Consider the following 15,044-nt stretch of genomic DNA (forward strand, 5'->3'; position numbering starts at 1 on the left):
GTCCTTTTCTGTCCTTTCTCAAAACACTGACCTAATGCATCAAGTTGATATTTTTTGCTTAACAAAATATTTTGCATTTGCCCTCAACATCCTCTGGTCAGAATGAGCACTTATAAACGCACCGTTACAACTCCTTCATAGTGTCATATAGCTTTTCTTATCATTATGATGATAAGTTCATAGTAAATGCAAAAGGATACTTTTGTACAATATATTATATTGAACATTGTTGCTCCTGGATGGATCAATTCAACACAATTCTGACTCTTTGCTTTTTTATTAACATCATTTACTTGTACTTTTACTTTCAATACTTAAGTATATTTATTATCAGAAACTTACTTTGGATACTTAAGTACAGAATATATCGGATACTTTAAGACTTCTACTCAAGCAGCATTCTAATAGGTGACTTTCACTTTTAATGGAGTCATTTCACAGTACGGTATCTTTACTTTTACTCAAGTATGCATACCTGCAAACTTGTCACCTTTCGGTGAAATTCACCGTTTTGAACTCAAAATAGGTCATCCACGTGAATCGTGGAGATCCGAAGAGTTTGTTTTTGGGTCACCGCTGCCGTTGAGATTGCAGTGAGACGCGGAGAAGTGAAGTGTTGCTGCAATAAAAACGCAATGGGACGTGTCGCGTCTCGGCCAATCAGGATGTCACATCGTTTGGGGTTTCAGGTTGGCAGATATTGCCCGCTACATCTATTCCTGTCACGCTGCACGGTGTAGCGATGCTAACAAAGTATGTGTTAAACACGATGTGATTTAGCATATTTTAGTATCGATACTTCATTAAGAGAGCGATCAGCGCACGCGCTGCTCCGTGTCGAGCTGCGCACACTGCGCTGCGCAGCTCACAGCGAGAGAAGTGGCGCAGCTTTAGAGACTGACTTCGGCTTAAAAAATAAAAAGATGCTAGAAGTGAAATGTTTCAGTCTGTAAAGTTCTGTAACTCTCCAGCTGCTCATCCTGATGAACTGTGGATCATCTGGTCGAGACTAACGGCCTCATAGTGTATAATCAATGCTATGATGGAACCATGTAGTTTCATTCATATCTGGCTGTATGAATACTCATATTACTGTCATTTGTTAAGTGTTGAAAAGTTGGTAAAAAGAACCATACAGTTTTATTTATTACTATTATAGATAAATATACCAGTCTCGTAATTATGGTACCATATTGTTTGTATGGTGTATTGAATTCTGGTATCGGGTATCATGATATTTATAGGTATAATATATGTAGAAGTTATAATATGAGTATCGACAAACAGGTAGAGACAGAAGAGATTCAGGGAAAAGTCCATGAGGACTGTTCAAAAAAAAAAAGTTGGTTCATGAATGACTTTAACCATATTATATATAATATGTATATTTGTTATTACTATCATTATCAGAGTGAGTCCTTTGTTCTTAAACCTTATTTTCATTATTTAGATTTGTGGTCAGAACAATAAAATGACTGTAGTTGTGGTTCTAAAAGTTTTGAGGCTTCAAACAACGTGGATGTGGTGTGGTGACAAAAAATAAAACAACCTGCACCCCCCTGTACCCCCCGTTTCACCTTTCACCTCATGAGTGAGTATGGCTTTTGGGTAGTTTATACACCACTGGTAATAAGTAAATAAATATGCATACACAGTCTTTTTCACAGTCACATTTATAAAGCACATTTGTCTGATCCTGTTTTTAAAATGCCAATCATTGTGGATCTGTTGGCACACATGCACGAGTCTCAATTCCTCTCCCGAGGTGAGCTTTAAATGGATGTAGACATCCCGTTTCACAAATGGTTGCATATTGTGCTCGCTGCATCAGAACTTTATAAGTACACTTTCACCAGTGAGGTACTCCAACAGAACAGCTGTCACTCTGAATGGTCGCGTTTCGGATATTTATATTTATATTATCTATAACAATAATTCATCACATTTCTGCAAACCATCATTGTAAGAAACCTGTCTTATCGCATGCACGCGCATACACACACACACACACACGGGTGAATGTCTATGCAATAATATATGCAATAAAAATGGCGATGCATACAGAGAGGGGGTTTTCCACATCAATAAAAAGACAATAGAAGAAATTATTAAAAATATGACAATAATTTAAATAGGAACGAGACGCTGATGATTAAAGCAGTTGACCTGCCTATTAATCATTAAAAAACAATGATATAATTATGACACAGTAATACAAATATGACACAGACTATAAGTTGTTATATTCAATTATTAAGTTATAATAATAACAACGATTAAAGGAGTATAATATGTGTATAACAGTATTAGTACATATTAAAGTCAAAATTGAATGCTATGTGTGTGTTTAAATCGTGTGCTAAATGACATGTAATATATAACGTGTTAATTTCCCTTAATTGTTATAATTTCACGGGTGTAATTTTACAATGTTCCAGTAGGTGGGGCCACTGCAGCATTTTACATCCGGTATGCCGTAAAGGACTACAGAAGAAGTTCGCGACGTCTGCTGTCGTAAACGACGTTAAAATGTCTGAACGACCTGCTTATGGTTTAGCTTAAAACACAACAGCTTAGTTTTGTTTTTAATTTACTTTTGCTTATATTTAGTTTGGCGAAGTAGACATTGTGTTAGATGGAGACCAATAACTTATCATGAAACTCAGGGTGGATAATGACAGGTGAGCTGAAGCTTTTCTGGCCTGATTAAACGCATCTGTTAGCCGCGAGCTAACGGCTGCAGTTCTCTGTGTAGGAGATGATCAGTTGTCTTGTCCGCCTATCTATACTTTTGGGGTTTATTGCCTGGAAATTACTGACGTGGCCGACGTAAAGTTCAGTTTACGTCAATACGCGTTCGCTCGTAGCCTGGGTGAGATGTTCTGGATGATTCATAAACTGACTGCTTGACTATTTAACTTAGTTCACCATATCATGATCCCGGTTACTCAAACCACACGATGGCTGTCTTCACGTGTCACGTGACAGCGTTTAGACACTCTACAAGTTATTACTTCTGTAAAAGAAGATCCATATAGCCATTGTAACACTGCTCCCTGGAGAGATGTTAAAGTAACTCAACATAATAGTTTACATTATGATCACAAGGTTACCTTAGTATTGACATCAACACCTGTGTTGTACAAGATACATGCGAGGCCCTGCAATAACAACATGGGGTTGTCTGTATCAGAGATTAACTGACAACTGTGCAACTTCCATTAGTAACTATTGTCCAACTTGTGACTTAAAAGTTGTGTCTTTTCTGTCAAAGGATTGATTCCAGAAGAGCGCTGAAACTGAGGGAGTCTCCTGCTGTGATGCAGCCTGACGCATGTGAGCGAGGCGCTCATACAGGAAATGGTGTAACCCCAATCCTGCAACCAGAACTTACTAGGACACTGGCCCCTGGTGCTGCTGGTGCTGCTGCTGCCAACCCAGAGAGCAATGAGGTGCGGGTGAGCATGACCGGCAAGATCGGGGAGTCCAGTGGTGGCGCATCAACCAGAAGGTCTCGAGTCAACTCCCACAGCCACTCCCATTCTCAGCCACATGGACACAACCGGCTGCCTCACCACTCGAATTCGGAGACCGACCTTGACCCGCCCGACCCCGATCTGGACTCTGGGGAGCCCAGCACCTCCTTTTCTGAGCTTCGCTGTCTCTTCCGCTGGCTTCAAAAGAGTCTTCCTTTCCTTGTCATTGTGTGTTTTAAACTAGTCATCCAACACGCTCTTGGTGAGTTGGAGTGAAGCGAACCCCAGTGCTGCGTCTGTGAACACAAGATGCAGCACTGTGATATGCTTTTCTTTCCATTTACCAGGTCTAGCAATTGGGGTTGGCCTCTTTACAACTTTTCTATATGTGAATAAAAACATTCAAACTCAAGTCTTTCTACAGGTAAGATGAGAACAGGAGAACACATTCCTTATCACTGTTCGATTTCCTAAACCATGTCTTTGCTTGTTTCTCCTCTAGGGCCGTCACTCAAAGCTGCAGTGTGTATGGCTGCTACTGTTCCTGATCTCCTCCACCCTCCTGCTTTACTACACCTTTCTCCCAGAGACCCTTCACTATTGGTATGAGTTAATGCATCACCTCCCATCAGTTTGCCACCACATCGTGACGGTGGCTATTTCCTGTAACTAAAGACGTGTTCTTATAATCTCAACAAGTGTGTGTGTTGCGAGTAGGCAGCCGGAAATGCCCTGTGGTCATTTCTTTCTACTATGGGTGACTTTACTGCAGCTCCGTCATCCAGCAGGAATTTGATCACCTGTACAGCAGTTTAGTGAACCGCTAAAATGTGCCATTTAACCTGATTATCCCCCTCTTTCTAGCCTCATCTCCCTCAGTCCAACCATTGAGCCGCTGGGTTTCTGGGAGGTTCTCTGGGCTGTCGGCATCACCAACTTCATAATAAAGTTTATTTTTATGGGGATTAAGTGCCTTATTCTGCTGCTGCCATCCTCACTGGTGACATACAGAACCCAGGTGAGAGTGGGGGATTTCGCATTTGGATTGTTGAAGAAAAAAGACAATAAATAACTTATGTATATGCTGTGCAGATTGAGTAGCTCTTAGTGTGTTTAAATGTCTCCAGGGGCGGTGGGTGATGCTGAGTGAGGAGCTGGGCCAGGTCCACCAGGCCACGGCACCTGTCCCACTTTGGTTCCGCTACCTGGTCACGTACCAGGAGGTTGACGGTACCCCTGGACTCGCACTGGGGGTCCTGCTGGCTTTGCTTTACCTCATACTGAAGGTCTGATTAGTCAAACTAAACAGTAATATTTCTTTGTATTATTGTTAAAAATGTATATTTATATTCAACATTTGTTGTTGTTCTCTCTTTCAGCTTTTGGGGTTGTACGGACAATGGACGTCTTTCCTGAAAACCGTGAGGATATTGGTAAAGGGCGAGGTCAGTGGTAAACAAACCTCTTTGATAAATGGTCACGTTCAGTAACCAGCTGTTTCAAGGCGTTCTTTGTTTCTCAGCATACTGGCTCAGCAGCCACGAGGAGTCAGTGCAGCGAGGCTGGAGACGTCTGTCCCATCTGTCAGGGAGAGTACAGGGAGCCCCGGGTTCTGATCTGTCAGGTAAACCCAAAGAAGTGTGTGCTGCGGGGCTTTGTGATCATCAGTTATATTTTGAATGTGACATGTACTGATCAGCTTGCTGTGCCATGTGGGCATCAATAGATTTAGATCAAACTTAATCACAGCATACAGCAGTTCAGGAAATGTCGCTCGTCAGATCAAAACTTAATAAATAAGTTGAGCGGAAGCAGTATTAAGAGACAACCTAATAAGAAATATGTTTTTAAATAACTTGTATTACTTCTGCAATTTAGTTTGAGTTACTGTAATAATAACCCATGTTTATCTAAATATATGACTCATTGTTTTCCTGAATCAGATGAGCTGTAGTGCATCACTTGCGTAGATCTCCTCCTGTATGCTCAGTGCAGGACGTGCTGACTTGTTTTTCCGCTGTGCAGCACATCTTCTGTGACGAATGCATCGCCCTGTGGTTTAACCGGGAGAAGAGCTGCCCTCTCTGCCGCACCGTGATCACAGAGAAGGTTTACAAATGGCGGGACGGAGCCACATCTCCACACTTGCAGATTTATTGATCGATAAGGGGCTTTTGGGTGCAGGGCATTGGTATAAACTTGTATGTAATGTGATTTTCTGTTGCTTTCAAACCCCGCAGACGGTAATGTTGTACACACTGTTTAATGACTCATCTAAGGGCTGTGCTCCCTGCAGGCCGAGGTCAGTAAGGACACACACTGCACCTACAGTAGGCATTTACCAGCACATCCCTACTTGTACCTGCACGCTCAGACAAGAGAATGTTGATTGTCATGCCCACAAGTGATTTTTCTTTTACATTTTTTCTTCTTCCCCTTTTTGGTTTTGACTTTTTTTACCTTTACTCTAGATATAAACGTTCCTGATTAGGCAGCACATTGTTTTACTTCCTCAATTTCTGCTATTTGTAAATATGGGAACATTAGAGAATATATATATATATAAAAAAGTATTTCAAATATTCCTCTTCCATCACGTTTGGACAAACATGCAACACAAAACCCTTTCTTATCCTGTATTTCTGCATTTTTTTGGAAGCGACTTATTTGTAATAATCAATGTTTGAAGGGGGCTTTCTGAATTCTGCTTTAGCTGCATTTTTGACCTTGAACGGGACTGCAAAGACTTGGAGGAAGCCCAGTACAGCTTAACATCAACCGGCCCGGACCTGACCTTTGCCAGCATGTCTCCACGGCAGGTTAAAGTAGGACCGTGTGATGATAAACACTTTGGCTTTTGGGTCCCATTACTTTCCATGGCCTGATAAAGATGCAACTGAGCGTGGGAGACTAATTCTCACACATTATTTTTCTATGGAGGCGACAGCATTGTTTTTGTAAATACCAAAGACTGGGAGAAATATCTATTTTATTATGGACAAAATCATTTCAATGTTATTTTTATCCATTTAGATGCATAAACTATCTGAATAAAATTCTACCATTTGAATGTGTGGGATTCTTTCTATCTAGCAAACAGGATCAATTATTTGCTGAGTAGCTAAACCTTCGAGCGGCAATCTGAAACTATCGAGGTTTAGAAGGAGGAGATCCTGACTTCCGGAGAACAGTTCAAATGAACAGATGTTGCCACATTGCTGCTACTTTGAGACTTTTATTTTGACCATCATATACATGATGCATATTAACATTCCCCAACTGAAAGGGCAGATCCAGGGGTAACAGCAACAGGAATACTGTTATTCAACACACTCGAGTCAGGTGGTGCTTCTCACCTGAAGTAAACTTGTTAAGATGGTTCTCCAACAACTCAGTGCAGAGGAGACTTCACTGCACCTGAACAGGCGAAAAGTATTGACCTCTAACTGACCGACCGCACAGCAAAGAAATGAACACCGTTGGTTTTAGCACCAGTCACCCCACAACATCACTGCCCTTTCTTTAAGCACTGCAAAATACAAACTGAGGTTCAAGTCTAAGATATTAAAATGTTTTCTGACAGTCCCCCTTCAATATGATACCAAGTGAGATAATAAATACTGGAAGTCATTTAGGTAATCGTCCTTAATGTTTGGGATTTAAAAAAAGTTGCATCCAAGAATGCCTAAGACATGTTCTGTTGAAATAAAAATTAGACTACATGCTTATTATCATTGTTATGGCAAAATAAATCTCAATTGACAATACCAAATCAAATAACCCACTCTGCTGCCTGACCTAAATAATACTACATAATAAATACATAGTTTGCATAGTGTGAACAACACAGTGGAAACACATTGGCACTTGAAATAAATATTGGAACAAATTAACAAAACGGAGTATAAAGTGGAGCGTCTGGTCTTAAACTCAATTGTTATCCCGGAACGGTAGAAGTAGAAAACCAGTTGGCTCAGACGGACACGGAGCGACACACCAGGACGAATTAACGGTCTCTGTGGGCATCATTGTGGGTAACAGTCAGTTTGAGTAAATATGACAGTATGACCTAAAACGTGTTTGACCTTTGAACCTTGCGGTCCAACCCAGCGACACACTTCGGCGACCGATGTTTGGTCAATTCCTTCAACTCTAAAGTGTTTGGATAACGAGAAACTCTGAAGCTCACTTTCACCCGCTACATTTTCAGTTATCATTGAGGGACTCTGCATCCGACAGCGTGGTCAGCTTCAGCGTGAGCAGCTTTGCATGGCTTCACTCCGGAGGCTCAAAGAGCAGCTTCACAGCAACAAGTCCTACAGCTCAGCCCAAACCGGGCTTCACCCCGACCACCAGAGCCAGGCTGCTGTGAATGCACGAAAAGCATACAGGAAGACATGAACACCGACTGACCAACGCAGTGCAGTGGCATCAGTGTGGCTGTGTCCTTTGGGGCAATGAGACTGCAGGAATAGACAAGCTAAAATGTGAATGCTACAGGGGTCAGTAGAGCTAAGTAGCGCAGGAGATTTACGGAAAAGAAAAGAAAAAAGGCATCGTCAGTTTACATTCAACAGAAAGAAACTGGACATGGCTTCTGGCAGAACGCACTCCAGTCAGACAAAGTAACGCAGTGTCAGCCAATTGTATCAATTGTGGTGGAAGTGATGCTTTCAGCTGAAGTTTCACTTCTGTCTTTTTATAGCTGCTTTTCCGTAACTCGCGCTCCCCCGACTCCCGACCACACGCTCCATTGACAAAGGCAATTTGATTGTTTTCCTCAAACATGAAGGAACACTGTGTTCATCGTGGAATTGTTGTCCAGTAAATCTACCTCGTGCAACCTGCAAGTTCTCACAGGATGATTGCTCAACAAAGAAAAGGCCATGTTGAGGGTGAAATAAAAGCCCCGTAACCAAATTCTCTCACTGACGTAGGCAATGAGCCACTAACATTATAATTAACATTCACCAGACTTGAGGATAAAAGAGCACCATTAAATCATATCATAAAGCCAGTAGAGTACACCAAACAACAAGCAAGTCAACTTTCATCTCTCTCACACAACTTCCCCCGAGTCTCTTGTCTGCTGATTATCCGCTTCAGCCCGAGGTGGCCAAGCTGAGTCAGGAGGGACGGGAAGGCGCTGCTGGAAGAGCTGGTGATCGGCACTGACAGTGTCAGTCAATTCAAAAAATAATTCTACAAGTCTCTTTGAAAGCAAAAAAAACAGAAAGGAAGAAGACGAGGAATTAGAAGAGTCCTAATGTTCGTAGGGCGAGCCGAGCGTCATAGGTTCATCCGTAGATGCTCTGGCCGCTTGGAGTTCATGGGGTAGGTCTGCTTTTTGTAGGGTCCCGCATTGATGCCTGAAGGGTGCCTGATGGGGAGCGGCGCAGAGGCCTCAGAACCACTGCCGCTTATGTCCATTTGCTCCACCGACGACTCCTCCATAGATTGCTCCACAGTGCGGCCAGTGGCCATGGGTCCCCGGGGCCAGCAGTCCCCTCCTACAAACTTCACCGGACTGTGGAAATAATAAATGGATATGTGAAACACTATTGTCTGCGAGGCATCAGTCCGTATTTTTAGAAGGTCACGGAGCAAATCATATGCGTCTGTTCAGTGATTAAACATACCAACCTACAGACAAATGTATATTCAGACTGAATAGCAATTTTCTTCATCTGCCTGACAAGTAAGTGTTCTCTTTTTATCTCAAATTCAACTCAAGATTAACACCACTGACCAAACACATTCCTATTGTGCTGTTGGAAAGGAGCTTTGTTTAGGTCCAGAGATTTACATTTTCACCGTTACATTACACGGAGGTCTGAACTATGTTGGGTGGAAAAAAAATCAGTAAACAACAGACTGACTTCAACGAGACAAAAAAAGACTTGCCGTTACCTCACAGGTGTTCTGGGGCTTCCTGGGAACTTCCGTGGTGAGCGAACCTTTGGCTCGAACGGGAACTTCTCTTTGACGTTTTCCAGCACAGATGGGGCTACATATGTGAAACCCTGGGGGAGGGGTGGCAAAAACACAGAGAGGTCTGAGTCCTCCTCTTCAAAAGACCATCTTTCCAAAAACAACCCACAGCTGATGATGAGCAATGAAACCCTGAGTAAACCATCTCATGCAATGTGGTGGAACAGTGAGAGAAGCTTCCAGGAAAGCCAACACACCAGATGGGATGCATTAAAAGACCTACCAAGGAAATAAAACACATTGTGTCCAGACATGGCCTCTGTTTGTATGTTTGCTTGCAGACAACACAGAAATAGCAAAGTGCAAGAGTACACTTTGCTTTAGACGCTCAATCCCAAATCTGCTTTGATAGAATTTGTTGTGAACAATTCTGGAAAATCGAGAAAGCGAGACAGAAAAGGCCCACTGTTTGCTGGGAGGTCAGCACCATTGACCCACCAGGAAAGCTTGATTGGCACTCTCGCTGAGCGTGGAGTCGTCAGGGCTGTCCACTGGAGTCTGGCTGGTGAACTTGGAGTCAAACTGGCTGACGTCATCAGCCGATTGCTGACAAAAAAATAGCACGGCAAGTAATCATCTAGCAGGGACAGAGGAGTGGTCACGGACAATGTGGCTGCTTGAAAAGAAATGCAAACTTACCAGGTATGGTTTGAATGGAGGCTCTACTTTGCGAGCCAGGAGGTCATCCCAATTTATATGACGGAAGAATGGGTGGGCCTTGGAAATACAATGACGGCAGCAGGGATTTTATTATTTTATGACCACCACAAGGTTTTCCAACAGGCGCTCTCATTTTCAGAGATATTGTTTTGAGACCCCGATGAATACATGAACACACTGCATACATACTGTAGCGACGCAACTTCCAGCGGATGGATTTACCTGGATCTCGGCAGCATCTCCTGGTGCGGCCCCGAGACGCAACGAAGCATTTCGTTTCAGCAGCTGAAAGAGAAAAGGCTTGGAGACTCAGTCTTCTTGTTCAAGAGGTGAGGAATGAGAGTTGAGTAAAGCATGAAGCAGAAGGAAGGCCAAACATCACGCACCTTTTTCAGGAGGTCCCTGGCATCTTGCGTGAGGTAAGGCGGAAGGCTGAGTTTGCATTTCAAGATTTTGTCAATCGTCTTTTTTCGGTTTTCTCCGGTAAACGGGGGCTATGAAAAAGTAGCAGGACCCAAACGACAGTTGGCAACAGTAGCTTCCGACATGGAATAACAACTAGTTGTACTTCCTTTAGCGATGAGACTATGGGGTTGATTAGTGTGCACTTACTGCTCCTGTCAGCATGTCATACATAAGCGCTCCCAAACTCCACCAGTCCACTGCTCGGTTGTGTCCACTCCTCATCAGGATCTCCGGAGCCCTGAGGAAGGAGAAGGGAATAACCACGATACAGCAGATACACCAGACTGGGAAGGAAGTGGGAAATGTGCATGCGCCGGGGATCATGCATGTACATACATGTATTCTATAGTGCCACAGAAAGTGTGGGTGACCGTTCCATCGTGGATGGACTCTTTGCAAAGACCGAAGTCGGTCAGCTTCACGTGTCCTAGAAGGAAAAGGGATCAAAGTGAGAACACGAGGAAAAAAACTACCATGTAGAAATAATTGTTTTTTCCCCTCCATAATATTCCCTGTCTTGTGAGGGACCCTTCAGGTTTGTGTACCGTTGTCGTTGAGCATGATGTTCTCAGGCTTCAGGTCCCTGTAGATGATGCCTTTCTGGTGCAGGTGACCCAGCGCCATCGAAATCTCGGCCAGGTAGAAACTGTCAATAGACGCAGGTCACACTTTGAGCAAACCGTCAATGACATCAAGGTAATCGGTTTCTGATCATCTAGGTATGTGAATATCCCACTCAGTCAGTGATCTGCAGTTTAGGTGTTATTCATTATTCTCAATGTCATTGAGGTTATTCTGGGAATATTACACACCCTTATTGGCTCATGTAATTCACGCTTTCATCTACAGGATGTTTTATTTATAAAACAGGTCATCAGATACCACAAGCATGTTGTTCCCGTTCCAAAGTGACCACCTCAGAGGCAGTGGCACATATCTGCCCGTTTTTACGAAACGAAACGCTTCCCACTTAGAATCCCCGAAACGAGTTTGCCAGCATCAGTCCGACACACCGAGACCGTATCTGACCTGTACATCCGTCAGCAATAAAAGACCTTGTAGCGACAACGGGCAACGATGGGTGTTTGTTAAGATGCCCATACTGTTGCCATCTGGAAATGGGTTTATATTGCAAACAATATGGGGACAAACACACTGAGTGGGAAAGGGGTTGAAAAGATTCAATAAGATTTAGATTTGACTTGTCTATTTAGTTTCTCAGGATACCAACAGAAACGCTGTAGATTAGTCAGCTCCCAGCTGTTGTTATCTCAGATGGTTACGGCTTTCCTGGTGACAGACCGGCTAACTCACCAGGCTGTGTCCTCCATGAAGATGCCCTCTCTTTCCAGTTGCATAAACAGCTCGCCACCTGCACTCACCACATATAAAGTAAAGTCATGATTATCCACAGTGGAAAAGGAGACACACATTTTTGGGGAAAAAATAAAAACGCCCATCCAATATCTGTTGCACACTCCATTTGTCAAGCTTGTAAAATGTTCAAGTGGGTGTATGCATGGGGTGTGTGTGTGTGTGCTGTAATGTGTGTTTACTCGGTCCTAGCGATGCTCACCGCTCAGATACTCCAGGATGAGGTACAACTTTCCCCCAGTCTGGAAGGCATAGATGAGGTCCACAATGAAAGGGTGCTTCACCTCCTCCAGAATGTTCCTCTCTGCTTTGGTGTGAGCTGTGTCCTTTGCATTACGCACAATCATGGCCTGGCAGGGGACAGAACGGCACGCAGCAAGTCGGGCTGTGAAGCTGTTCAGAACAACTTTGACCCCATTAGCTAGTTTCAAAGCTTCGACATCAGCTGCAGAAGCAGAGCGATTATCACGCAGCAGGTGGGTAGCTACAGTCAAGTCTCATGGAGCCAATAAACAGTCATTATCCGAAGAAAACCTCACGCTTCAGGGAATATGAGCTGGCTACTCAAGCCAAAACTGACATTGGCTCTGTGTCGGCTGCAGAGAGGCGGTCGAGCTGAGGCTCCATGGGAATCAGCCTCCACCAGAGAAGGCCCAGCGACATACAGGTGACTGGGAGTATCTAATGTGCTCATTCTTCAGAGATGTACGCCACTCGTCTTTGTTTCCATGTGGATAAGATAATGCAGAGACCATTCCTCTAACGGAGTACTACAGTACTCTCTATAGGGGGCAGATAGGCCCACCTTTAATTGGTAGACAATGAACGCAATTGAGTTGCTCTCTAAAATGAGTGAGATTATCCTCACTGAACTAAACCGGCCCATTCACTCACCTTCTTCAAAACTTTCATGGCGAATATCTTCCCGGAGGTGGAACCCGATACCTTCCGAACCTGGAACACCTGTTAAAAAATGTCACATCACATCCAGCAGAATTTATAAACATTTACACGGGTCTCTGCACCTTGTATCCTCACCAAGGTAGATTCAAGACATTATTAAATACCACACAGATAACAATCGATATTATATCACGTTCTTTTCCATACTTCCTATCAGTTCAACATTCCTGCTGATAAAATTAATTTAATTCAAGACCTACAGGTACCATAGCACTTTGTCATGGAGGGAAAATTCATGGAAATTATTAGAGACAAATGCAAATGACAAAGTGGTATTTTCCAAACTTTTCAGGGAACTAATGTGAAAAGGTCCCATAAAATGCCCACTGAGAATTCAAAACAACCAACTGTACAGCCTGGCACTTGTGTGTAAATAATATATGTATCCAACCTTCACATTTCAAGTGTTACATCATAATTCACAAGTTTTTTCCAAAGAGATGCCTTACCTTTCCATAGCCACCTTTCCCCAAAACTTTGAGCAGCTCAAAGCATTCAGGCCTGATCGGCTCTGTTCCCTTGTTAACGCTGTTCTCTGAAATTTCAAACTTCTCACAGTCATCCATGTTACTGGCAAAACAAAAAAAGTAAAAGAAAATCACATTTAAAACAATCACGTAACATTGCATTTACAATTTAAAAGACACAGCAATATTATTTATCAATGTGAGAAACAATCATATAACGTTAGGACTGAGTTGCCCCAGTGAACTGGTGGTATAGTTCTGTTGTACTTACAAGTCAAAGCCACTGCACTGGTCCATGCACTCACTGAGCTGGCCCTGAAAACAAGAGGCACGGGGCATCAACCCACCGACCCGAGCTGACATCTAGATCATATTGTGGACGGTACATTGCTTTTTACTTTCAGTGTTCATGATTTCCTTCCCCAATAATTGAGCCTAGCGTCAGTTCACTTTAAGTAAACCGGTAACGTTACGACTGACTAGCTGGTTAAGTAGACACACAGCTTCTCCTGAACGTTTACTTGCGAAGAGCCCGCGTGTGTGTGTGCGTGTAAATAAACAACAACCACGAATCGTCCGACACTGTCCCGTAACGTCACATCTCTACAGCTGACTAATGCAGCAGTCAGACCGCTGACTCCATTGTCGGACGTGTATCATTAGTTAGCGACGCCCGGTGAAATGTAACGCGACGTTACGGGTCACTTATGGTTCCGTTTGTGTTCGGCTTGCGTTGTTTCTGGCGTCGTTATCCATTTCCCCCTCCGACCACACATTGCTGCCGTAGTGGCGTCCGTGCCCTCACCGGGTAACGTCATGTGCGCTCGAGCGGTGGTTTCCTGAACACATGCCGTGAAACACCAACTTGTCCGGCGTCAACACTTCTAATTACGCGGTTGTACTAAACCGAGACGGGATGAAACTGAACTGTGCTCGGACAACATTTAAAATTCAGGGGAATGCAACCAGATCTCGACTAACCACCGTGTAATGGGGACACTGCTTAATTCCGTGGGAAAGAGGTGAACGGCGACATGTCCATAAACGGATACCTGCCTGGTCAGTGGCGCTAGCCCCGCAGGCCTCGGCGTGCTAACCGGCTAACAGCAGCGGCGTTAGCCTCGACGTTCACGTTAACTCACCACGTCCTCGAGGTCGTCGTCAGACACATTCTCGTCCGCTTGATCCAAATCGATGTCGAAAACCCCGGCCATGACCACGGCACTTCGCTTGGTGTTTAGTCAGAAAACGCAGTCCCGCTCTCCCGCCTCATGGGAGAACCATCCCCGTAACAACCGGCTACAGCGGAAAGCATTGGGCTACCCTCTAGCTAACGGAACAAGGCGCGCGCCAGGCAGCGGAGGAGCCTCTAGTGTCGGCCACCGGCACTACTCGGCCCGGTGGGCTCGGAGACTAACTAGAGGAGAAGTGACAACTAATGACCGAGGCCTTAACCTCACTCAGAAAAGAAGCATTGCAAGACTTTGCTCAGTGGTGGGATACAACTGAGTAGGATTACTCACTTAAAGTACTTCAGTAAGAAAGGTACTTAACTTGAGTATTTTCTGACACCTTCTGAAATATTGTAATTTTAAAATCATCAGAAGTATTTAAAAAAACTGAAATTCACAAATTACATTTTTTGTGT

At 43.7% G+C, this 15,044-nt stretch overlaps 2 protein-coding genes across 2 annotated transcripts; one reads left to right on the top strand and one right to left on the bottom strand.

Moving 5' to 3' along the window:
* Nucleotides 1-2,516: 2,516 nt before the first annotated feature.
* On the top strand, nucleotides 2,517-6,546 carry rnft1 (ring finger protein, transmembrane 1). Its single transcript, XM_056407815.1, has 9 exons — nucleotides 2,517-2,681; nucleotides 3,275-3,738; nucleotides 3,824-3,900; nucleotides 3,979-4,079; nucleotides 4,341-4,494; nucleotides 4,604-4,762; nucleotides 4,856-4,921; nucleotides 4,999-5,100; nucleotides 5,502-6,546. Exons 1-9 carry the CDS (start codon nucleotides 2,656-2,658, stop codon nucleotides 5,634-5,636), a joined length of 1,284 nt encoding a protein of 427 aa, XP_056263790.1. The 5' UTR covers nucleotides 2,517-2,655; the 3' UTR covers nucleotides 5,637-6,546.
* Nucleotides 6,547-6,697: 151 nt separating this feature from the next.
* On the bottom strand, nucleotides 6,698-14,865 carry rps6kb1a (ribosomal protein S6 kinase b, polypeptide 1a). Its single transcript, XM_056407803.1, has 15 exons — nucleotides 14,539-14,865; nucleotides 13,668-13,711; nucleotides 13,379-13,499; nucleotides 12,861-12,929; nucleotides 12,169-12,316; nucleotides 11,907-11,964; nucleotides 11,138-11,238; nucleotides 10,929-11,019; nucleotides 10,740-10,830; nucleotides 10,514-10,621; nucleotides 10,350-10,412; nucleotides 10,107-10,184; nucleotides 9,906-10,013; nucleotides 9,387-9,499; nucleotides 6,698-9,003 (listed from the first exon to the last, which is right to left on the bottom strand). The coding sequence occupies exons 1-15, from the start codon at nucleotides 14,608-14,610 to the stop codon at nucleotides 8,766-8,768; spliced, it is 1,503 nt and encodes a 500-aa protein (XP_056263778.1). The 5' UTR covers nucleotides 14,611-14,865; the 3' UTR covers nucleotides 6,698-8,765.
* Nucleotides 14,866-15,044: the final 179 nt, after the last annotated feature.

Source organism: Pseudoliparis swirei, chromosome 3 (assembly GCF_029220125.1).
Source record: "Pseudoliparis swirei isolate HS2019 ecotype Mariana Trench chromosome 3, NWPU_hadal_v1, whole genome shotgun sequence".
NCBI lineage: Eukaryota > Metazoa > Chordata > Actinopteri > Perciformes > Liparidae > Pseudoliparis > Pseudoliparis swirei.

What these genes read in the sequence shown, in the direction of transcription:
- rps6kb1a (XM_056407803.1), bottom strand. Translation starts at nt 14,610, where the DNA reads ATGGCCGGGGTTTTCGACATCGATTTGGATCAAGCGGACGAGAATGTG. An exon ending in TGTGGCACTATAGAATACAT is followed by an intron (nt 10,831 to 10,928) that starts GTATGTACATGC and finishes CTCCTTCCTCAG; the next exon opens with GGCTCCGGAGATCCTGATGA. An exon ending in CCAGGGACCTCCTGAAAAAG is followed by an intron (nt 10,413 to 10,513) that starts GTGCGTGATGTT and finishes TTTCTCTTTCAG; the next exon opens with CTGCTGAAACGAAATGCTTC.
- rnft1 (XM_056407815.1), top strand. Translation starts at nt 2,656, where the DNA reads ATGAAACTCAGGGTGGATAATGACAG. An exon ending in TGCTTTACCTCATACTGAAG is followed by an intron (nt 4,763 to 4,855) that starts GTCTGATTAGTC and finishes TCTCTCTTTCAG; the next exon opens with CTTTTGGGGTTGTACGGACA. An exon ending in CCCGGGTTCTGATCTGTCAG is followed by an intron (nt 5,101 to 5,501) that starts GTAAACCCAAAG and finishes TCCGCTGTGCAG; the next exon opens with CACATCTTCTGTGACGAATG.